Raw genomic sequence first — 23,232 nt, 5'->3', positions numbered from 1 at the left:
TACCTTAGAAATAACCTTCCAAATGAATTAATTTTAAAACTTTGAAAAGTAATTTATCTTTGGGTAAAATTAATATCATAATTTACCTTAGAAATAACCTTCCAAATGAATTAATTTTAAAACTTTGAAAAGTAATTTATCTTTAAATGGATAATTTTGATTAAATATATAGTTTTTATATTAAAAATTTAGTGAGTAAACACACTGCTCACCCACCATTAAAATTGGAGTTAAACTCGGAAAAAGATTTATATCCCTTTCAAGTAAATATTTTTATTCAAATATTTAAAACTACAATAATTTTAAATTAAAAATAATAAAATATCCAACTTCCTTTGGGGCCAAATAAAATTGTGCGGTTCAATTCAGGAAATTTTCTATCCCGCTTTAATTTTAAGGAAATGAATCGGGCGTCGTGGCCGAATCATTAGCATAAACATGGCTTCGTTCTTTTAAGCATTGTAATCGCCACAGAACTTTGGTCTGTACTTCCATTAGCGTCGGAATCGCATTCCCACGCAACATATGGAAACATCCGTCGCCTCCGCCGCCGGCGCCACCATTTTGTCGTCCTCTTCTGCCGTCTTTGGCCGCCGATATCGACGGATTCTCCTATCCAACAAATATAACAGACGCAAATATACTCTCAAGAGAGGATTTGAAGATTGTTTTCCCCTTTCCACTGAATTTTCAGGTCAAACTGCAACACTGGTATCGGGAACTTCACTTGTTTCTATGAAGACGATGATCTCGAATGGATATGTCGGCAGAGGAAGCAGTAGAAATTCAAATATCAACAAGATTTACAAGCGATTGGAATCTTGTTTGGTGGTACCGCCGCCAAAAGGTAAGCTACCTCGCGCTATCATCAAGTTCCTCGGCGGCGCTTTCATCGGAGCTATTCCTGAAGTTACATACAGGTTTTTTCCCTTCCATTCCTCCATCGTTTTGCTTATTTTACTTCTTCTTCTTCTTCTTTTGCCCTTTTCTGTTGTTTACTGTTCCGACTTGCATTTTGGTGCAGCTACTTAATAGAGCTTTTGGCAAAGGAAGGGTTTCTGATAATCTCAGTCCCTTACAATGTGACTTTCGATCATGCTGATGCTACGAGACAAGTTTTTGAGAGATTTCATGCTTGTTTGGACACCATTTTAGCTTCCGGATTGCCCGATGAAGATATTTCATCTGCTCAACTCGTTAATCTTCCTCTATTTTCTGTGGGACATAGGTGAGTCAACTCGTGACAATTCGTCCTCATTGCCATAGATAGAAACGCTGAGGTAATTTCGTTTTTATTCTTTAATGGTAGCAATGGCGCTCTTCTTCAAGTACTCACAGGGAGCTACTTCGCTGAAAAGATACCGAAGGTTTGGCTTGCTTTTCTTCTGGTTTTGGTTATATAGTTTGCTTGTGGAAATGGAGTGGGACACAACTGACAAGCTAATCACTATCACTTTGGTATCTGTGATTATCAATTTCTATGGTTGTGTGACATAATATTCTCATTGTGGAAGGCTAATGCTATAATCTCCTTCAACAACAGGCCAGCAACAGAGGCTGTTCCTTACTTTGAGCAGGTAAATTTGGCATACATCATTGTTCTTTTGTTGGATTTCATGGTTTCTTTGCTGGCCCATGCATGCTCCAAAGTATAACTCATTTTCACTTCTAAGAGTGACCTTTTTATGGAAAATATACCAAATTCATCAAAATGAAGCTTCTGAACATTGTTTTTATCTATGAATTTCTTTGTTTTATTATCTACTTTTTATAAATATTTCAAATTTCAAGTCAAGTTTTGAAAAGTAAAAAAAAAGTACTTTAAAAACTTATTTTTGTATTTGGAATCTAACTAAAAGTTCAAATATTTTCTTGATAAAAATTAAAGCAATGGTGAGAAAACAAGCACAAATTTCAAAAACAAAAATCCAAATGGTTATCCAGTTGTACTTACCTTAAAAGGTGTTTTTTTAGATTGTACACTAAGATGGATTACAAAAACTTGAGTAATTGAGTTAACCTATGTTTTGTAGGATTATGGTTTACAATAGTTGGTATGTAGTTGAAAATGTGAGCTTTATAAGTTTGAGTTTATATAACTGGACATCGTGTAGCACGTGGGATTAGCAAATCCCTAATGTGCATTAGGCAAATCCACCAAAATGTAGCTCTAGATTACACAAATCTAAGCTGTGAGCCAAATACATTTTTCTTTCTGGTAGAACCAAATTTGTTCTCCCCTGCAGTAGGAATGAACAAGGACTGGAACAGTGTATAAAAGTAATGCTTGCACAATTTTGTTGATAATCTTCTTGTCTCTTCGTCCTGGGGACCTCTGCTTTACTTAAATTTGTAGTAAACGTCTGATGCAATGATCTGATTTAGGACTTTTATAAACTTTTCAGATTTTTCTAGTTTCTTTCTATTTATGGAACCTGATAATACTTACAATTTTTCTGGATGAGCATGGTCTGGAAATCGAAGCGTAGCATTTTGAGGAAGTATAGGTGTGTTATAGGGAGTATGGACTGATATTTGATTTTTTTTAAATTTTATTTTCTCATGTCTATTTCCTTGAAGTAATTGAATTTCACTTTTTAAATGATACTTCATGTATTTGTACATATATGCTATTGCTTGACCCAAAGGTAGAATGTAGCGATCTTTCACTTCTAGATTTCTGAGCAAGATTCATTTGCATGTACCACCGTGCTTTCATGTTGCACGGTAAATGCTTGACTTCTTATAAACCATGTCATAATCCATAATCAGAGCTAATTTAGTTTGTTCTTGGTTTCCTTCATGTATTGGGCATGCCATTGAGGTAGACATCAAAGAGAACTGTGCACGTCATGAGCTATACTTTGTTCTAATTGATTGAAATGCTTGTCTTTACAGTTGGGCCCTTTAACCAGTCAGATGATGCCAGTTGTACAAGCTTCGCCAGTTTACTCAATAGCTAGGAGTGTCTCAGGTACCATCTCATCTCAGCTTATGCTTTTTTCGTATGCTTCTCTTGTACTGTAGTTAGGAATTTGCATCCTCAATCAGAAACTTTGTTTGCCTTGCATAGCTTAGATAAGATCCTCTTTGGTACAAAGTATTATGTGAGATCTCATTTCGGTTGGAGAGGAGAACGAAACATTCTTTATAAGGGTGTGGAAATCTCTCCCAAGTAGACATCTTTTAAAACCTTGAGAGCTCAAAGAGAACATTCTTTATAAGGAAGTTCAGAAGGGAAAGCTCAAAGAGAACAATATATGCTAGCAGTGGGCTTGGGCTGTTACATATTATATGAAAATCTCCATCCGATAGTTGAAGGAGGACATGTAATAATTTGAAAGGACTAACCCACCCCAATTATTTTGTGATACCATCTATTACTCTTTTAAGTTGCTATATTCGAACTTACTGTTTCAGCAATCAAGTTTAATTGTTTAGTTTTGAGCCTTCAAAGGGATTTAATACCTTGCAGTGCTATATGAACTTCCCATTGATCCTGACTAGAGCATATGCTCATGTTGATAAAGCAGTATTGGATTAATCGTCAGTAGTTTATGGTTGAATACAAAAATATATTGAAGATTCTGACTGGAGCTTGTTCTCACTACTTCATGCCGATTCACATCTGCCCTTGTTTTAATTTCAATTTAATTATTACTTGCAGCCTGTGACCAACGCATATAAATGTATTCTTGATCGTTGATATGTTTATGTTACTAAAACTTCGTTTATCCTTGTTCATATGCAGAGGATGCATGGAAGATGTTGCTTGATGCTGCTGGAGCTATTGTTCCTGACAGAGATCTAGAAGTCTTGAACTCTCTGACCAAATTTGTTGATCAGTTACCCTCAGTGGTAAACCAGGTAATTGTGCAATTCATTAAAAGTTCCATTTCCTAATGATGAAAAAGAAGCCGGATTTTAGAAAATGAGATGATTATGAAATGGGTGTTTAGAAATTGAGTGAGCTGTATTTGATTGCATAAACTATGCTCTATTTCATTAGATGACAGAAGGGGTATCAGAGTTCAAGCCAACTCCATCTGAGAATCGAGATTGCTTCAAGTGTTCTTACAATGTCCAACACACGCTCCTGGTATGGTAGCTCTCAAATTTGGATTGTTGAGTAAATATATGTTTCTCGTTTGTCTGATACGTTCTTTCGTTTCAGGTGAAGTTCAGTTCAGACATGATCGATGAGACAGATCTACTCGAACAAACTCTGAAACCACGCGTCGAATCTATTAATGGCACGATCGAGAAGATCCAGTTAACTGGTAACCACCTCACACCATGCATACAGGTACACTTTCATCACTCATTCTTCGGTTATTGTTTTGAAGTTTTTGGCATTGTAACATCTTTGAGAGCTGCCAGCAATCAGATTATGCTATTCAAAACCACAAGCCAGCTAAATAAGCACTTAATTTCTCTAAATATTTCACTAAGAACACTTCCGTAAAGCCCTTGCTAATCAACCTCATATATCCCACTCAACCTTTTAAATTGATGCATCATACTTTGGATCTCGTTTATGTCATAATATATTAATCTTTCTCCTCATTTCATATTATTTATCTACGGATGGACTTGTAAATCAAATTAAGATTTGTTTGCAATGATTTCTCGAATGCGTTTTAAAACCGGACTTAGTTAGTAACCTGTTATTAAAGATATTATGAACCACGAACCCTCTATAATAGTATTATTATTGTCCACTTTGAGCATTAGCTTTCATGGCTTTGCTTTTGGTTTCCCCAAAAGGCCTCATACCAATGGGAGATGTATTCCTTACTTATAAACCTATGATCAACCCCTTAATTATCCGATGTGAGACTCCTCTCCTAACAAAAGAACGTTGTAAAGATTGGGGGAAGTAAACAAAACCAAAAGAAAGATTCAGCAACTTAAAAAGGAATTTAGTTGAAGTTTTTTGTTGTAGATTTGTAAGGATTCCTGAAGATGTGGTTGTTTTAATGTGATCAGGAGCCAAAGTGGGAGGTAGGTAAGTTGTACACTCCTGCAGATGCGGTTGCGCAGGCCCTTAAATCTGTATCCTTGAATGAAACAAAAGAGGTTGCTAAAACCTTAACCAACTGGTTTCGACGTTTTGATGAAGCCTAATTCTAACTCATATTTATATTCCTCATATGAATGTGAATGTTTCTGCAAACATTTTGTCCCTATGAATGAATTAATCTTTGTTAGTTTAAGACAAATGGATCTGAGCAATTAGAGAGCTCCAATTACAGTGCTACAAATCCAGTGGAGGCCCCATATTCTCTGAGTAAGACGTTTGAATTCTATTTAATTTTCAATATTTCATCTATATCATCCAATTGTAACTAATTTTTTTACTCTATAGTTGGGTGTTGGGTGGGTTACTTTTTATTAAAACTTTAATTTAACTGAACTATATACTCAAATAAATGTTTTGAGAGGTTTAGGTATGTAACGCCCCAGATCTACTGCCGGTAGATATTGTCCTCTTTGGGCTTTCCTTTTTGAGCTTTTTCTTTCAGGTTTCCCCTCGAAGCTTTAAAACGCATCTACCAGGGAAGTTTTTACACCCTTATAAATGGTGGTTTGTTCTTCTTTCCAACCAATGTGGGATATCACAATTCACCCCCCTTTGGGGCCCAACGTTCTCGCTGGCACTCTTTCCTTCTCCAATCGATGTGGGACTCTCTCAAAATCTACCCCCCTTTGGGGCTCAACGTTTTTACTGGCACACCGCCTCGTGTCTACTCCCCTTCGGGGAACTGCGAGAAGGCTGGCACATCGTTCGGTATCTAGCTTTGATACCATTTGTAACGCCCTAGATCTACTGTGAGTAGATATGGTTCTCTTTAGCCTTTCCCTTTTGGGCTTTCCCTCAAGGGTTTAAAACACGTCTACTAGGGAAAGATTTTTACACCCTTATAAATGGTGGTTTGTTCTCCTCAACCAATGTGGGACATCACAAGGTGTGAGATTCCACATCGGTTGGAAAGGGAACGAAACATTACTATAAGAGTGTGTAAACCTCTCTCTAATAGATCCGTTTTAAAACTGAGGTCGATGGTGATTCGTAATTGGTCAAAGTAGATAATATGTATAATGGACTAAAGTGGATATCTGTTAGCGGTTGGACTTGGGTTTGGATTGCAACTCTAACCAAAATTTTTAATTAAATAAAATAAGAAGAAATAATCAACCTTCTCTCTCTATATATATATAGACCAAAACCTCTATTTATATTTCATTGCTGTAATATTTATTTAGGGTTAAATTATAAATTGTCTTTAAATTTTTTGTTATTAAAAAATTGTGTAGTAATTGGGGAGAAATAACGTAGAGGGTTAGTCGTGCCTTAGAAACAAAGCGAGCGTAACTATTTTCATTTGTTATATATAAAAGGAAAAAAAGAAAAAAATAGAGCGAATGGAAGCGAGGGCGAGAGGAGGCACGACACAGCGAGAGGGCGGTGAAGAATATGGGAGAGCGGTGGGGGAGATGAGTATGAGATGATCCAATCATTTGTTTCCTTTTTGTCTCTCTCATGAATTATTAATGGATTGATGATTCTGCAATTCTTTTCCATTCCTGTGTGGTTCTGGTTCTCTCAGTTCGATATTTCTTCCAGTTGCACTGCACCTCTGACTGTGCCGATGCGGCGCCCATGGATTTTTGGAAAATGTGGCTGCTCTCTCTCTCTCTCTCTCTGCCTCTTGCCTTTACCTCCATCTGAAGAGCCTTCTGATCGCCCTATGACCATGACGTCGTCCATTGCGGCAAAATCTGGTTCAGATACAAGGCACGTTTCCTTTTCCTTACATCATCCTAATTCTCTCTTTTTTTTCTTTTTATGCCTTTTCATTTCGATTGACTCTTCTGATAAATGTAGGACTAACATTACTTATACCTGTTGATTTCTTATTTGGCCCTAAATTTCGTGTTGAAATTATGAGCATAGTCGTTTGTAGTTCTATTTTTATTCTGAATTGTGCACGGTTTCAGTTGAAGTCGGTTTAGGGCTTTATTTATACATAAATAAATAAAATATTCATTAAAGAACTTTCAAAAGCCTCACACGCTCAAAATTGAAGAATAGTTTTAAACTTCTTCCTTTTTTTTTTTTTGAAAAAAATCATAAATTAAGTCGGTGGAGTCTAAATTTATATTTAAAATTACATTCAAATCCTACCAATTCTTACTCTCACGGAATAATGGTTTTAACGAAGAACAGCTATTGGTAAGACGAAGAACAGCTATTGGTAAGATGGTTCCTCTTGGAATTTAATGAATTTATGTGCTGATGTTAGCGAGTCAAAACATATTGGTCTTTCTTTCGTAGGCAAGTTTGATTATTATTTTTCTATGAAAGTTTCACTTGTTGCAGTCAAATGATTTGACTGTCACCTAGCCCATGGATAATTGATGAACAATATGGACTTATGTGCTACGAGTCCCGAAGAATAATTCTTCTTTTTTACTTTTTATTAGAAAAAAAAAATAAATTATGTTCCACTACTAGAAATAGAAATAGAAATAATATTTTTATTTATATATTTTTTTTAATTAGAAATAGATCTTATTATTTAAAAACTTAGAAACATTTATAGAAAATGAGAAATTAATTAGAATTTGAGTGAGTTTTGCACTTTTAAAGAATATGGATAAAGATTTGAGTTAGTCTTGCACATTTAAAGAATATGGATAGACTTGTTGCAAGAAATTTGTATTTCTTGTTTGTGAGTCGGTCCACCAGAATTAAGATCCATACTCTCTTTTTTGGAAGCATAAAAAAATCCCCAAAGTTATAAGAAAGACGAGACTACAACCACTACTTGCTTAATAGTAAAACGCCTTCCTCCCCGACTTGAGTTTCTTAGCTACCCAGCTCCTCTTCAAACCCAAAAACCTAAAATGACCTCGATAACTAAAAAAGGATTAATGAAAAGTGAGAAATAGAAAACAGAGAATAGTAAACAATAAAGTTATTAAACGACTCCTTATTATTTCCAAACCTGAAAATTTCTAAAACCAGTGAAGATGAAAGCATGGTAAAAAGAAGAAACAATGAAATATGTAGTTAGCCGAATAAGTAAAAGTAGAAAAGAGGTCGAAGGCATAGGGTACCCTACTTGTATGGCCGCCTTATAGGACTTGTTTTGGAACAACTCGCGGCGTAGGGTAATCGTGGCAGACAGAACTTAAAACCCACCATTCTCCCCCAACTGATCTTCAATCCTCATCTCCTCACCCTTTTTTAATCAGAGAAAAAAAGCAATATATGAACACTAAAGAGCAACCTCTAAATCTAAAACCAAACCCCCAATGAACTCTACAGACCAACTCTGCAACTTTGAAGCTACTAAAATCCCACAGCCACAGCCACAGCCACATGGAGAACGTAAGAAACAGGTTAGAAGGAGACGCCAAAGCCGAAGGCTTTACAAGCAAATGCCTCTGAATATGGCTGAAGCTAGAAGAGAGATTGTAACTGCACTCAAGCTTCACAGAGCATCAACAAAAGAAGCTAAAGAACAGCAACAAAAACAGGACCAACAGATTAAACATTCACTTCCGATGTACCCTCATCAATTCACCCCTTGTTTTGAACCTGAAAGAAGAATGAAATCCAGGAGAAATCCCAGGATATACCCTGATTGCTCATTTTATTTCGAAAATGGGTCTGATTTTATTGCTCCTCCGCCTGTTGCACAGAGTCTCCATTTAGATATCCCTATACAAACCTTAGGTCTGAATCCCAATTTTGAGGACACTAGTTCAGTTGTTTGCAGCAACAACAACAACAACCATTCATTTTATTCACTTTCATTCCTGCCCCCATCTTCATATATTTGTCCCACATTTGATTATGCTGCTACTACTCATCAGGAAGTTCCCAAATCAATTTCATTATCAGAGGAAGAAGGGAGGTTGATGGCTTCTGATTTGTTTTGGTCCAATAATTTCCCAACTGGAGAGAGTGAAAAGGAGATTCATGGGGCAGTGGAGGAGGAGGAGGAAGAGGAGGAGGCTATGGTGGCTGAGATCAGGTCTGTGGATGAGAAGCCTTTGGAGATTGATGGTCAGACTCACTGTACTTTTGAGAATGTTCCAACTGGACAGAGTGAAGAAGCCATGGAATTTCCAGATTGGTTGAGTATCAATGATGATTTTTTGCAGCCGCGTTCGAATTATCAGTTCTCAAATGAGGATTACCTTCAAGATCCTGACCTATCTTGGTACGAATTTAGCTTCCCTTAAATCCAAAACAAATTCAAATTTCAAACCCCAATGGAAAATATATACATTTAGGAGGTCGTTTTTATTTCTTACGGTTCTAGTGTGCCCTTTATTTCTTCCCCCCTTTTTTGGGTGTGTGCATTTTGGATTAATTTACTCTTTTTTTTTTCCCCCATTTCAATACATATTTGCATTTTGCAGCATGGACATTGGGGAGATCGAAGATGTGGATGGAGATTGGTTAGCATGATTGTTGGGTTTTTTATCTCATACCATGCTCTTTAATAATATGAGAAAACGAATGAAGCATCTTTTTTCCCCAAACGTGATTCCCTCCCCCTACATACTTTGATCAATATTTTTGCTATAAACTTCTAGTAATTCATCGCATGCTTTCTGATCCAATTCAACCTTTATATATATAGAGAGAGAGAGATGGCCAATAAAGTCAACAAACAGAGTAAGAAATTATTAGATGGTTGGAACACTATAATTATGCAACCAATTATTAGAGAGAAACAAGCACAGTCTAGAGGCTACAATAAATAATTGGAAAAAAAAGCTACAATGAATGATATTGTTAACTAAAGACAAGTAGTTTGTGATTGATGGTAGTAACTTACCATTCATACATTTTACAACTTACAAATAGAAATTAAGAATCCTTCTCCTTAAAAGCACCGAAATCTAGTATTATGCCATGTAACTCTTTACTGAAAAGCATTTTCAAAGGGGCTAGAATTGAACCGGATATCTGTCAATGGAATCGAGCCACGGGGTCCTTGTGGGCTTGCGGTTGCGCCTCATAGAGCGCCACACCAAAGAGTTGCACTTGAAGCCAGACCCAAATGCCAACTGCCAAATACGATCCCCGGACTTGACCCTGTCTTTGGCCTCCAAATAAGCCAGTTGGTACCAAATACTGCTGCTGGAAGTGTTTCCGAATCGATGAAGTGTCATTCTAGAAGCCTCCATGTTGCTCTCGCTGAGCTCAAGGTTCCTCTGTAACTCATTCAGTACGTCCTTGCTGGCTGCGTGCACACAGAAGTGCTCGAATGCTTGCTTGTAATCTGGAATGTATGGTTTCTTTGCGTTCAGTACTCCGCCGCCGGAGGAGGAAGAGGAAGAGGAGAAGAACTGCCTCCACACTAGAGTTGCGAAGAAGAGGAGCTGCTCGGAGAAGGGCAAAACGAGGGGTCCGAGGGTTGTGATGTTGGCTTTGAGAGCTTCGCCTCCGATCTCCATTAGGTCTTTGCTGACTTTTAGGCCTTTGAATCCTTGTTCGTCTTCTTCCTGGTATACACACCTGCCACCCACCAGGCACCATTCAACTTCCAAAACACTCAACACATCAAATCTTTCACAACCTAAAATGGAACATTTTCTTTGATACTATATTTCACAAATGATCATAATGAAGTAAACCTAAATATATATATATATATACACTTTTGTAAGTTTAAAGTTTAAAATTAATATTTAAGAAATAAACCTAAAAGTTTTAAGAAATGAAAAATGAATATGATCTTTAAACTTTAATTATTTAAGAAAGACAAGGACTTGGTTTTAGATATCACGTGGTTGCTCTCAACCTTATTGTTAACTTTAGTATGGAAAAACAATAAATAAATAAATAAAACAACGAATTATGGAACATGAAATACTAATGACAGTTCAAAAGTTGGATATTTAAACATTTAGTTGAGAGAGTGACAGATAATAGTCTAACATCAAATGCACTTTGTGAATTTAAATGTCTTCTATACAAATTAGAGTTTTATGAAAAAAAGACATTGACAAAATGCATAGTATCTACATCGCTATCCTTCTAGGTTAGTTAAAAAAAATCTTATTTCAAAAATTCACATATAGTATCTACTAAAGAAAAATATATATCTTTTTTTAAAATAACTTTCTAATTTAGAGTGCACTTCGTATAATTTTTTTAAAAATAATACTAGATTATTAAAAATATTTCATGTTTGGGACCCTAAAATCTACGACATATAAATTCCCATGAATTGACAACATTTCTTGTAGGCAGTTGAAAGACGTAATGGGCCACTAAATATACAGCTACACAACATAATAAAAGCCCACCTGCAGTCAATACAACTACCACTATATATATACTGAAAAACACGTGTTCTTCATATTTTTTAATTGCATTTGAAACATTTTTTCAAAAACTGCTTTATGCATATCTTCAGAAAATATGTTTTTAATATAGAAATTAAATATTACATATATGTGCACATACATGCATATAAAAATTAAATTCTGTATTTCCATCTTATCTATTTCTTGTAGAGTAAATATAACTTTAGTGATAATTATAAATATTACTTATAAGTTTAAATCCTGCCTCTAATGTTGCTTTCAGTACAGCCTACATCTAATATTGTTATTATGACAGTTTTTGAAAGAGAGAACAATTATGAATGGTCCCACTTTTTATGTTTTCCATTAGTGAATGCAAAGAAAACTGAAAAAAAAAAAACAAAACAAAAACGAAAGAAGTAAGTACCTGAAGCTGCGATCATCAGCACCTTTGTGGGTTCGAACGATGTGTTCGAGGCGGTACTTGGCGCGGTAGTAGTCACGGCGGCGGTTAGACAGGAGCACGGCGGAGCAGCCCATGCGAAAGAAGCAGTTTGGAATAAGCATAGATCTATCACGACCTTGGTACCAATTGTATCCCACAACCTCCGTACTAACGACGACGGCGTAATTACTGGGGTTAGACTGAAGCATATCGCGAGCCAAATCGATTGCAATAACTCCAGCGCTACATCCCATTCCGCCGAGATTGTAACTCAAAATATTTCCCCTCATCTTGTAGTGGTTAATGATCATGGCGGAGAGTGATGGTGTCGGATTGAAGATCGAGCAGTTGACGACGAGAACTCCAACGTCCTTTGGACGAATCCGAGTCTTCTCGAAAAGCTCGTCGAGAGCGCCGAACATGACGGCGGAGGCCTCCGTTCGGCCTTCTTTCATGGTGGCACAGTTACCGGCGGAGGCGATCACCGATTTCGGAATGTAGGTTTCATCACCTATTCCCGATGAATGTAAAATCCTCTTTTGAAACTCCAGGCTTCCTTCATCAAACTTGCCCGATTTTCGTGCTAGTTCTACGAATTCCTCCTTTGATACCTGCAGAACGCGGACGAAATCTTTAACACAACAATGAAAAAACTACTGATTATTACACACAATTATATTTTATACTCAATAATTTTAGTCTTTATATTTCAATTTTTTAATTTACAAGATAATAAATAAAAATGTATTCTATCATCCTTTCGCTGAATTTCTACCATGCAGTTAAGATTTATTTAATTAATTTATGGCACTTTTTAAATTTATCCAAATGTTTTACCATAACATAATAAAATTCTTCTTTCAAAAGTTCACATATTGTATTTTTTTAGTATTATAATTTTAATCCAAAAAACAGTTAACTAACTCACATAAAGTGTAATATTTCCAAAATTCATCTTAATCTCGATAGGAATTCCAAATAAAAAAAGTAAGTCACATGAATGATATAAAGTAATTTCAATTAATCGGCTGAACTTTCAATCTAATTTCATGCAAAAAATTAAAGAGGCAAAATATTTTTCAAAAATAAACGACTCTAGTTTTAGTTACCGACACAAGACAATTAACATTCTCCAAAAGAAGCTATCTATATATATTTTCTATCTAAAAACCCTAAAAAATGCGAAAATGTGTAAATAAAATCGAATGGTTATGCACCTGTCTATAAAAGACCTACCATTCCGTACTTCTAGTAGCTAAAAAGTTCTGGCAGGATCAAAGAAATACACAAGATCATAAGATATTCATTTTGTTATGGAAAAAAGTAAGTCGAGAAACAATGACTTAATAATTTTACCTTCAAACCAAACCAAACCAAACTAATATCAATCTAACACCTATTAATCAACGCTCGATTAGATGTAAACCGAAGAATAATGAGCACTCCTCAAGAAGGTTCAAATCCTCATCCAGATCAAACAATCAAAATCAAAATTAAAAATAGAGAAGAAAAATCAAAATCAAAATCGAACTAACCTTGAAGTCATCGGAAGGCCGAAAGCACGAAAAATCAATAAGATAGATAGATCTAGGGCGCGACATGAAGTAAACAGAGAGAGTGAAGACGAAGACGGCGAGGAACGAAAGGACAGAAGCGAGATCGTAGCGAGCATCTTCCCAAAGCTTCCGCCATAGTTCCTCGCGGCTAAGGCTTCCGACTTCAGCGCTAAAGACGAGAACCAGCAGTGGCACAGTAGCGAGACAAATGGCGTGGTTGATCAAGTAGTGATAACCTAACTTGACGTACTTGAGATTGACGGATTGTAGGAAGTCCGGTAGTCGGCGGCGGACTCTGACGGAGAAGGTGAGGGAGCCGGCATTGGGGCCGGAGGATTCGATGCCGCGATTGACGATCTCGGTGGAGAGAAGGTCTTGTTCGTTAGCCATGAGAAGAGCGTGAAAGATCGTGAGTGCGAGAGAGAGAGAGTTGGATTTGGGAATTTGGAGAGAGAGAATATAAAGAAGGAGAGGGAAAGTTGGTGGGTGGGAATTAGTTATTGCAAACACCAACTCGGCGCCAATGCAGTTGGGGTTCTTTCAACTCCCATTAATTCTTCATTAATTCCCATCTTTTTATTATTATTATTACTTTTTCTCTTTTAATATTACAATCTATAATTACCCAGTTTTAGTATAATTTTTTATTGCTTTTTATGAACACTATCCGGTGAATTAACTTATTGGATGATGAAAGTCCCACATCCGCTAATTTAGAGAATGATCATGAGTTTATAAACAGAGAATATTTTCTCCATTGGTGTGAGGCCTTTTGAGAAGCCCAAAGCAAAGTCATAAGAGCTTATATTTAAAGTGGACAATATCATAACATTTAATTAAATTAAATTAAATTTTAATTTTAAATTAATGTTAATTAATGAAGTTTGTGACCTCTTTCATGAATATAATATTAGAGTGATAAATTAGATTAAAATCTAGAACAATTATTTGCTTATTTAATAATTGTTTTTTTTTAATCAATTTTATTTTATTTTTTTAAAATTTTTCGATTTAAAAAGGCTACATGTTTGATTTTCTAATTAAAAAAACAACTAATTTGAACCCAACCACATATCCACCCTACCCTCCACTTGCTGAAAGAGTTAGTTGGGCAGTCCGCATGGACCAAGCAAGAGGGAGGTCTTTGGCCACGCCCTTTACACTTGACACGACACACACACATTCTAAGCAATCAATTTTGTCAACCAACAACACTCAACAAACACACACACCGAGTAAATTGTTTTAGCCAATACCCAATTCTATTGACACGAGTCATTTTGAGGAAAACAAAAGTAAAGTCACGAAAGCTTATATTCAAAGTGAACAATATCATACTATCGTAGACAATCATGATTCCTAATATAGTAGTAAAGTCATGCCCTTAATTTAACCGTATCAATAGAATACTCATAACTCCAAAAAAAGGAGTGGGGATTGTTAAGAATAGTAGTCTCACATTGACTAGTTAAGTGGAAGATCATGAATTTATAAGTAGGGAATATCATATTCTCCATTGATACGAGGCTTTTTTGAGAAATCTTAGCAAAAGCATGAGAGTTTTAAGCTAAGAGTGGACAATATCATATCATTGTGAAGGGTCGTGAAGAGAGTTTATACTCAAAGTGGACAATATCATATCAATGTGAAAGGTCGTGAGATGTAAGAGTCATACCCTTAATTTGTGAATCAATAAGCTTAGACTTATACACTTGCGAAGCAAGTTTTGCAATATATCCTTCGTTACAGTGTACTCGGTTCGATGGACAAAACTAACTAAATCTAACATGAAGAATAGGCTTCATAAGCAAATTAATTCAAAGAACAAAGTTGACCTAATAAGGTATTGTACAACCTTTGCAGAAGATTTAGGCTTCTAGCCTCAACCTATTGCCTAGGAAGGGGGCAAAAGCACTTGAGAGAGCCCATTGATCTGCTGGGCCATAGTAATCCAAACCAACCCACCCAACCCAACCCAATTTCGGTCGGGTTGAGTTCATTATTTAATAAAAGTTGTTTTGATAAAAAAAAAATTAATTTCAAAATAAATATATTAAAAACTAACATTTTAATTTTATAGAAAATAAAATTTGAATAAATGACAAACAATCCGAACAAACTCAATTTATGAAAATTTTGCCATCTGAATAATTGAAATGGATCTAAAAATGTCTAACCCAACTCGACTCAACTCAAGAACACTATCGTTCACAATCATGAAATGATAGGGACAACATTAGAGAATAAATAAAAAATAAAAAATAAAAAATAAAAAATCCAAAAAACTTTTCCTCTTTTTGTGCTTTCTTATGTGAATCCTCTCTTTATAGCTTTCTGATACACGTGTTTAAAAGCTTTATTTTTCTTTCTTTGAAATTTTAGTTTTGTGGAAATTCTTTTAATCTACGTTTTTTAAAAGAGAAATGTCCTGAAATTTGAAAGGGCTAAAACTGTTATTGTCCCAATTAAATGGGTCCCGTTTTACTTGGGCCAGTTAAAATGGGACCGCCGCAAATGCAAATAGCTGCGCCCTTAGTCCTCACCCTTATCTTTATATTTGGACTTCCATACTCAAAATTAAGCACGAGATTTTGTCTTTCTTCTTCATCCATTAAAATATATATTTATTTTTTTCATGGAAAATTACATCCACATAATTTCCACATATTTCAAATCATGAGCCTAATCAACCTTTGAACAAATCTTATAATTTTGTACTTTTTTTTCAGTTAAATTATATGAACGAAGTTCGATCAGATCAGATCAAATCAAATCAATTTTCTAAAAGAATGACCCAATACAACACACTAAATTGTAAGATCAAATCAAATCAATTTTTTAAAAGAATGACCCAATACAACACACTAAATTATAGGCTTTCAAATGACAAGCAACATTACTGATTTATGAGATATACCCAAACTATAAAAATGAAACTTATAAAAATTGGACAATAGAGCACACTAATATAAAGTATAGTTTAGCAATATTATTAATAATTCTCAATTATACAATTCATTTTTAAGATGGACGGCCCAATAATTAACATGAATTTAAAGGGCAAAAAGAATCACTTTCAAATAATTTTTGAAAAAAACTCAATATAATTTCTTAAAGTCAAAAAGAGGTCAATAACTATTTAGCCGCAAAATCTTCGTGATGAACATCTAGAAGCCCATGATTTCAAACTAATGTAACAAATCAATAATATGGTATAAGTTCATACAATTACAAATTACAAATTTAAAAATTTGGTATAAGTTCATATAATTTTAAATATTAAAATTAAACTCCATGATTTTAAAGACTATTTATGAAAATTTTATTTACTTAAAAAGAATAAAATTTTAGGGACTAGATTTTAAATTTTCTAATATTATAGTATGAAATTTACAATTTTGATCTAAATTCAATTATTTATAACTTAAAGACTGGTCTAAAAGTGGTAGAAAAATTTAAATAATAAAATGGCCCCTTTCTTCCTTTTTCAGAACCGTCATGCCTTTCTTCTTTTTTAAAACCACTCAAAAGTCCATGACATAGACATCTAATTTCGATAATGAAACTTTTTTTTAAAATATTAAAATAAATAGAAATAAGTTATTTATATTCTTAATCTCCCCAAATTGTATCAATTAAAATTTTAAATTAATACAACTCCAAAATTTAACGACACATTAACAATTTTTTTACCTTAAATTATAACTTTAAAAAATATCTTTTATAAATGTTTTAGAAAAATATTGAAAAATTAGGACAAAAAAATTGAAATGGCCTGTAACCAGAAATAATGTGCTTTAATATTAGTTTAGAAATGTTTATAAAAATAAAAAATAAATAAATAAATAAAATTAAAAAGATGGAAGAATATATAATGATTATTTTAAAACTCACGTGGTGTTTTTAAGTTTTATTACGCGTAACCTCAAAAGCCCACTGAGCTTCTTCGTTGAGTTCCCTCTACCTTAGAGTTTACTCGTTTTGTCCATTTCCTATTTAACTCCAAAGCCCTATCCCCTCTTTCACTAACTTTGAATTTCTCTTTCTAAGTTCCCGAGCCTCATTCCGAACCCAAACCTGCCTTACGCTCGGATCTGATAGACCGTTCATTAATGGCGGACCGTCGGAACTCAGGCAGTGAAACGAATGAAGAGTCGGGTGGTCAGATTTTGAAGTACAAAGGTGTACGAAAGAGGAAATGGGGCAAATGGGTCTCTGAAATTCGGCTGCCCAACAGCCGTGACCGTATTTGGTTGGGTTCTTACGACAAACCAGAGCAAGCGGCGCGTGCTTTCGACGCGGCACAATTCTGTCTGCGTGGTCCCCATGCGAAGTTTAATTTTTCAGATAGTCCGCCTGAAATTGACGGCGGAGACCGGCTTTCGGCTCAGGAGATTCAGGCAGCCGCAGCGAAGTTCGCTGTCGAGCACGGCGGAGAGGAACGAGTTAAAACGGGTAGTAGTAGTAGCAATGAGGAAGCTCTAACCGGTAAACACAGTTCAGGGGCGGTTGACAGCGGCGATGGAAGCAGCAGCGCTTGGGCGGCTTGGGACTTGTTGGACGGTGGTTTGGATTTTGGGTTCGGAAATATTATGTGTCGGAATGAAATGGTCTATGATGGCGACATTATTTTCCCGGGACAAGAAAATATGGAGGATAGGTTTGTTGATGGTGGAGAATATTTTTGTCACGAGGCTAATTTCCTATGGAACTTTGATAATCATTAAGCCTATAAGCTATAGTCTTTCAAAAGGGCCCAAAAAAAACAAAAAAGGGGAAACCCCATAAGCCATAGCTTGGTTGGGTCATTTGGTAAATTTTAGCAAACCTAGTTTTAATAATTTTTTAGATATTACCCCCAAAATAAACTCGACCATATGTCAATTGTCACAAAAAAGAAAAAAAAAATTGTAGGCTAAAAGTCTCATCCAATGTATACATACTCAATAAAATTTATATATTGATAGAATATAAGTAATTATATAGTAATTTGCTCTATATATATATATATATACATAATGCAATACGATGTATTAAAGCGTCACATCAATTGGGGTTGCCAATAATTAATATTAACATTTAAAATTTTAAATAAAAATGAAAAAGAAATGAAAAAACGAGAATGAATTAACTAATATGTAAAGTAAAAGTATGGAAGTTCAAATTTCATCTTACAAAATAAAAAAAGGATTAAAATTATAATTTCCTTTGTTTTTCTAAAAGTAAATATGACCCAACAAATTATGTTTAGGCTGAAATCATTTGCAAGCCATGTATAACTTTTATATATATATATATAAAGATAAACTTGAAAAATAAAATAATAAAAATAACATTACTAACAAAGGGTTTAAAATATATTGAAATAATTATTTTGAACTAAATAACAAAAATATTACTTCTGATATCCCAACCAAAATAAGGGTTTTTGGCTAACAAGCTATTCTCAACTTTTTTTTTCCACTCAGCTCGAGACAAAATTCATGCAATCTATATTAGAAATTAAGACTCTCTCACGGCTTTGTTTTGGGTTTCCCCAAAAGACCTCATAGTAATTGAAAGAGTATTCTTTGTTTATAAACTTATGATTTCCCCTCAAACAAAGTACGCCTCCCCTTAATCGAGGCTCGACTCCTTTTCTTTTGGGGTCCTTTGTTCCAATCTATTGACACGACTAAGTTTAGGGCATGACTCTGATACCATGTTAGATGAACACGACTCTCCACAATGGTATGATATTGTCAACTTTGAGTATAAGCTCTCATGACTTTGTTTTAGGCTTTCCCCAGGAGGTCTCATACCAATGAAAAGAGTATTCTTTGTTTATAGACCCTGAACACGACTCTCCACAATGGTATGATATTGTCCACTTTGAGTATAAACTCTCATGACTTTGTTTTGGGCTTTCCCCAGGAGGTCTCATACCAATGAAAAGAGTATTCTTTGTTTATAGACCCATGATCATTTTAGAGCTTTCCCAAGAGGTCTCAAACCAATGGAAAGAGTATTCTTTGTTTATAGACTCATGATCATTCCCTAAATTAGCCGATATGGGACTTTTATCGTCCAACATGATATTGTCCACTTTGAGAATAAACTCTCATGATTTTGTCTTGTATTTCCTTACTTATAAACTCATGACGGTTCCCTTAGTTTGCCAATGTGGAACTCCCTCCCAACAATTTGGAATATCGATTGAGTGGAAAGGAAAGCAAGATAGGGATACACGTGGTCTAATGTTGTAATAGGGTGAGGAAGCGTATGGCTCTTCAGCACTAGAGCCTAGTGAAACTTTTTCTCAATTTCCATTGTTCTTATATGTTTGATTTGTTTTGAAGGGCCCAGGAGAATTTCTCTAAAGAAACGATTGAAATTTTGGTGGTGGCTATCTGATCAATGTGAAAGGGATAAAACAAAGCTGACTTCGATGGCCCAACCAACGAAGCAACGAGGGATTTCAAATGATCCAACGTTGGATGGCACCTTCTCTAAGGCAGAATGTCAACGCACCACAAGTCCTCGTACTTTCTCCTCACAAGAGAATACTCCATTTTCAGTAGGTGGGTATCGCTGCCCCATGACCAAGACAAATTGAGTGTGGATGCTACCATGCACAACGAGGAAATGGGATGCCAAATGGGCTTGTTTGAAATTCCAAAGGCTTTGTGAGCATTGTTTGGAAAAGTCATGAGAGCTTAAAGTGCGTTCGAGGATTCTCGGTAACCAGTTGTTCAATGGAATGTGTAGAGGCGAAGACTCTAGTAGAGGGAATCAGCTAGGTATGTCTACAGGTCTTACTTCAGTGTGGCCAAAAGTGGATTCCAAAGTAGTGTGGACTCTTCTTATGGACCAAGATCAACATTTTATTGAGATTGCACATCTTATCAAGCACCTGAAACATCTCTCGCAAAACCATTGCATAAAGGGTTTTCTCCCAACTCCTAAGGACGACACTAAGGCAACTCATACTTTAGCTATTCATGCAAGGCACACTAAGCATTTAGAGGTTTAGTTAGAAGATTGTTCAGATAGGGCACGTCACATTATCTGTAACGGCTCAAGTTCATCGTTTGCAGGTATTGTCTTTTTTGGGCTTTCTCACCCTTATAATGAATGTTTCGTTCTCCTCCCCAACCGATGTCGGATCTCACAGTTCATCCCCCTTCAAGGCCCAGAATCTTCACTGGCACTCGTTCCCTTCTCCAATCTATGTGGGACCCTCCAATCTACACCTCTTCGGGGCCCAACGTCTTTGCTGGTACACCACCTCATGTCCACCCACTTCGGAGCTCAGCCTTTTTATTGGCACATCCTCCCATGTTTGACTTTGATACCATTTGTAACAGCTCAAGCCCACTGTTAGTAGTTATTGTCCTCTTTAGGCTTTCCCTCTCGAGCTTCCCCTCAAAGTTTTTAAAACACGTCTGCTACTCATAAAAGATATTTCATTCTCCTCCCCACAAAATGTCACCTCCGATAGTTTCTATTTTTTTTTCTAGTTCTGCTCTTTTTGTTCTGTTTTGTTTATTAAGAAAAAAACACTTGCAAAATAATAACGAACCAAGAGTTCGTAAAAGATTATGGATACTATATTGTGCAGATAGTATCTATAATTTGCATGTTTCCAAATCAAAAGATACAGACAGTAAAGGGTATTCAAAGACTTCTTTTCTTTCCTAATATACTCTACTCTGATCTAAGAAATCAGTCTAAGCCTAATTCAAATAATCAAACCATCAATCAAAGAAAAAGGCGGTCAATCACTATGCAATAGAAAGCCATCTCTTTCAGACACAACTACGACCATTACGTGCAAACAATATCGGCATGCTTTTGGCTTGGTAGGCAAGAAGTTTGCTAAAATGAGATGATCATATAAAATGATTATCTAAAAGAGAGCCAGTAGTAGTTTAGTTTTTAACTTACTTGAATCTGCAGATTTGATTCAGCTCAACCCTCGAAGCTTTATTATGTTTATTTCAATATCAACTGCACTTGAAAATATATGAGGCCATCCATTAGGAGTCTGGTCAACAAATCAAGATGACAAAAGCGAGATCCAAATTTTACCGATGGTATAGCATCCAATCAGGAACAGAGTTTTTGAGTTGAAAGCTTCAACCACAATGGCATCAACAAACAAAATTGTAACGTCCTTCTGATTCGTGCAATTATACTGCAACAAGTAATCGATGAAAGATAATTAAATGATGTTCAGAAATCATAAGAAATGAAAAGACAGCGATATAATTGTACGCGCATGGTGACATTTGAAAACATCGGCAGAAGTACAAAGAACATTACAGCGGTAGATGGATACATCTAACAAAATTTGAGTCAATATGAACTTAAAATGGGAATTTAATTGAGCAGTTACATCAACAACTTACATTTGCAGAAGTATTGGCCATTCTCCATTTACTCGAAGGATTGAGTCCTTGCCAGTGGCGATTGAAGCCGAACGCTTCGGCCTCTTGAGTGCGCGATTGTGGAGCGATAAGTCGGAGATTGCGAGGTCGAAGACCGCGAGAAGAAGACTGTATAGGTGGAAGGAAGAAGATCGTCGTCGTCGTCATCGGCGGCGGCATTGTTGTGGCAGCGGTTCTGGGGGGAGGGAGGGCATGAGGGCGGAGGAACAATCTGGGAAGATGAAACGGAATTGATGACGAAGGAAGCTGGAAATTCCAGAGAGGGTTTCTGAAATTTTGGCGCAAATGAAACGGAGGGAAATTTGGATTTAGAGCCAATTTAAAGACATTTCTTGGACGCTTAAAAATAAAGGTTAACCGGGAAGACCGGTCGGACGCGCCTATCATTTTGCTCTCAGATGGGATGAATTATTTAACAAAACTCTCATAATTTAACTTTAAAATTAACTTTCTCAACAAAAACTAAATTCTTTCACTATTTTTTACATAAAATCTTACAAAATATTATTTAACCAAACCGTTACGTATCCCCATCATCCATTATAAAACTCGTGCACTAGAGAGATATTTAACCAAACCCTAGCGCCCTCATTGGCACACAGCCCGATATCTAGTTTTGATATCATTTGTAACAGTTCAAGCCCACCTATATTTAACCTGTTACATTCACCGTTTTAAAATTCATCTACTAGAGAGAAGTTGCACATTCTTATAAGAAATGTTTCGTTCCCATTTTCGACCGATGTAGGAACTCACAATCTTCCTCTAAGTGAGCTTTGGTATGCACTTTATGGCAATCACCACAAACCCTTAGGTTTTTTTATCACATTAATGGTTGCAAAAGCTTCTCTTGAGTCCGTAGTGGCGAAACGAAAAAGAACCGATAAGATGAAGAAGTCGGCGACAAAGACAGATAAGAGAACGGACAAGGTACTTTAAGATTGACTTGTAGTATCATTTGCCAAATGCTATCGTATTCAATTCAATTCACTCATAACGTCAAAATTCATGAAGATTTGAAGATTTGCTGTTGTAACCCAAACTACAATCCCTGATATTTGATTTGCACTTCAATTGGCATTTCCATAATATTAGAGAGGATAAATCGACTCAACGATTCGAAATTCATGGTTGAAGAACCAATTTGAAACAATTCAAAGCGGGACTCGATGAACTATATTCTCATATAATTCGATTCTAACAGTTGCATCCATGAGGAAAGACGAGCAAAAGAATCGACGTAAAGAACCGAGAAAAATATAAAATACAATGAAAAACCTAATAAAACAAAGTGGCAAAGAGTGACGATTCAGGGCTAAAAAATGTTAGACCCCTGTCATCCAGTTAAACTTTAATACAATCCTACTTGTTTTCACCTTCATTTTCCTTCCCTAATACTCTCTTTTTCATTTTTCTTTTCCTTTTTTTCACTTTTTTTTTTTTTTTTTTTTTTTTTTTTCCTTTT

General features: G+C 35.7%; 5 protein-coding genes across 11 annotated transcripts; 3 read left to right on the top strand and 2 right to left on the bottom strand.

Moving 5' to 3' along the window:
• Window positions 1–396: 396 nt before the first annotated feature.
• On the top strand, window positions 397–9,589 carry LOC111445763. Of its 7 annotated transcripts, none has more exons than XR_002710905.1 (13): window positions 399–920; window positions 1,025–1,228; window positions 1,310–1,367; window positions 1,515–1,577; window positions 2,899–2,974; window positions 3,752–3,867; window positions 4,010–4,099; window positions 4,175–4,306; window positions 4,990–5,055; window positions 5,212–5,290; window positions 6,612–6,799; window positions 8,915–9,236; window positions 9,439–9,589. XR_002710905.1 is itself a non-coding variant. In XM_023084230.1 (12 exons), exons 1-11 carry the CDS (start codon window positions 526–528, stop codon window positions 6,471–6,473), a joined length of 1,350 nt encoding a protein of 449 aa, XP_022939998.1. In that variant the 5' UTR covers window positions 397–525; the 3' UTR covers window positions 6,474–6,502; window positions 6,612–6,704. The 7 variants fall into 7 exon arrangements, 4 of the variants coding, with proteins under 4 accessions (XP_022939998.1, XP_022939996.1, XP_022939999.1 ...); XR_002710904.1 differs by having other exon boundaries at window positions 8,887–9,236; XM_023084230.1 differs by lacking the exons at window positions 8,915–9,236; window positions 9,439–9,589 and adding an exon at window positions 6,403–6,502 and having other exon boundaries at window positions 397–920; window positions 6,612–6,704.
• On the top strand, window positions 7,691–9,487 carry LOC111446225. Its single transcript, XM_023084947.1, has 2 exons — window positions 7,691–9,236; window positions 9,439–9,487. The coding sequence occupies exons 1-2, from the start codon at window positions 8,323–8,325 to the stop codon at window positions 9,485–9,487; spliced, it is 963 nt and encodes a 320-aa protein (XP_022940715.1). The 5' UTR covers window positions 7,691–8,322.
• A 141-nt stretch (window positions 9,590–9,730) lies between the features above and the next one.
• LOC111445762 (3-ketoacyl-CoA synthase 10) lies at window positions 9,731–13,768 on the bottom strand. The gene is made up of 3 exons (XM_023084227.1): window positions 13,318–13,768; window positions 11,765–12,393; window positions 9,731–10,543 (listed from the first exon to the last, which is right to left on the bottom strand). The coding sequence occupies exons 1-3, from the start codon at window positions 13,726–13,728 to the stop codon at window positions 9,973–9,975; spliced, it is 1,611 nt and encodes a 536-aa protein (XP_022939995.1). The 5' UTR covers window positions 13,729–13,768; the 3' UTR covers window positions 9,731–9,972.
• A 3,437-nt stretch (window positions 13,769–17,205) lies between these two features.
• Window positions 17,206–18,160, top strand: LOC111445764 (ethylene-responsive transcription factor ERF017-like). Its single transcript, XM_023084233.1, has one exon. The coding sequence runs from the start codon at window positions 17,451–17,453 to the stop codon at window positions 18,063–18,065; it is 615 nt and encodes a 204-aa protein (XP_022940001.1). The 5' UTR covers window positions 17,206–17,450; the 3' UTR covers window positions 18,066–18,160.
• A 2,655-nt stretch (window positions 18,161–20,815) lies between these two features.
• On the bottom strand, window positions 20,816–22,056 carry LOC111445765. Its single transcript, XM_023084234.1, has 4 exons — window positions 21,981–22,056; window positions 21,729–21,935; window positions 21,409–21,514; window positions 20,816–21,327 (listed from the first exon to the last, which is right to left on the bottom strand). Exons 2-4 carry the CDS (start codon window positions 21,924–21,926, stop codon window positions 21,284–21,286), a joined length of 348 nt encoding a protein of 115 aa, XP_022940002.1. The 5' UTR covers window positions 21,927–21,935; window positions 21,981–22,056; the 3' UTR covers window positions 20,816–21,283.
• Window positions 22,057–23,232: the final 1,176 nt, after the last annotated feature.

This window comes from Cucurbita moschata, unplaced genomic scaffold, assembly GCF_002738365.1.
Source record: "Cucurbita moschata cultivar Rifu unplaced genomic scaffold, Cmos_1.0 Cmo_Scf00008, whole genome shotgun sequence".
Classification (NCBI taxonomy): Eukaryota; Viridiplantae; Streptophyta; class Magnoliopsida; order Cucurbitales; family Cucurbitaceae; genus Cucurbita; species Cucurbita moschata.
Note: the sequence above shows the minus strand (reverse complement) of the source record. Positions and strands in the feature narration are given on the sequence as shown.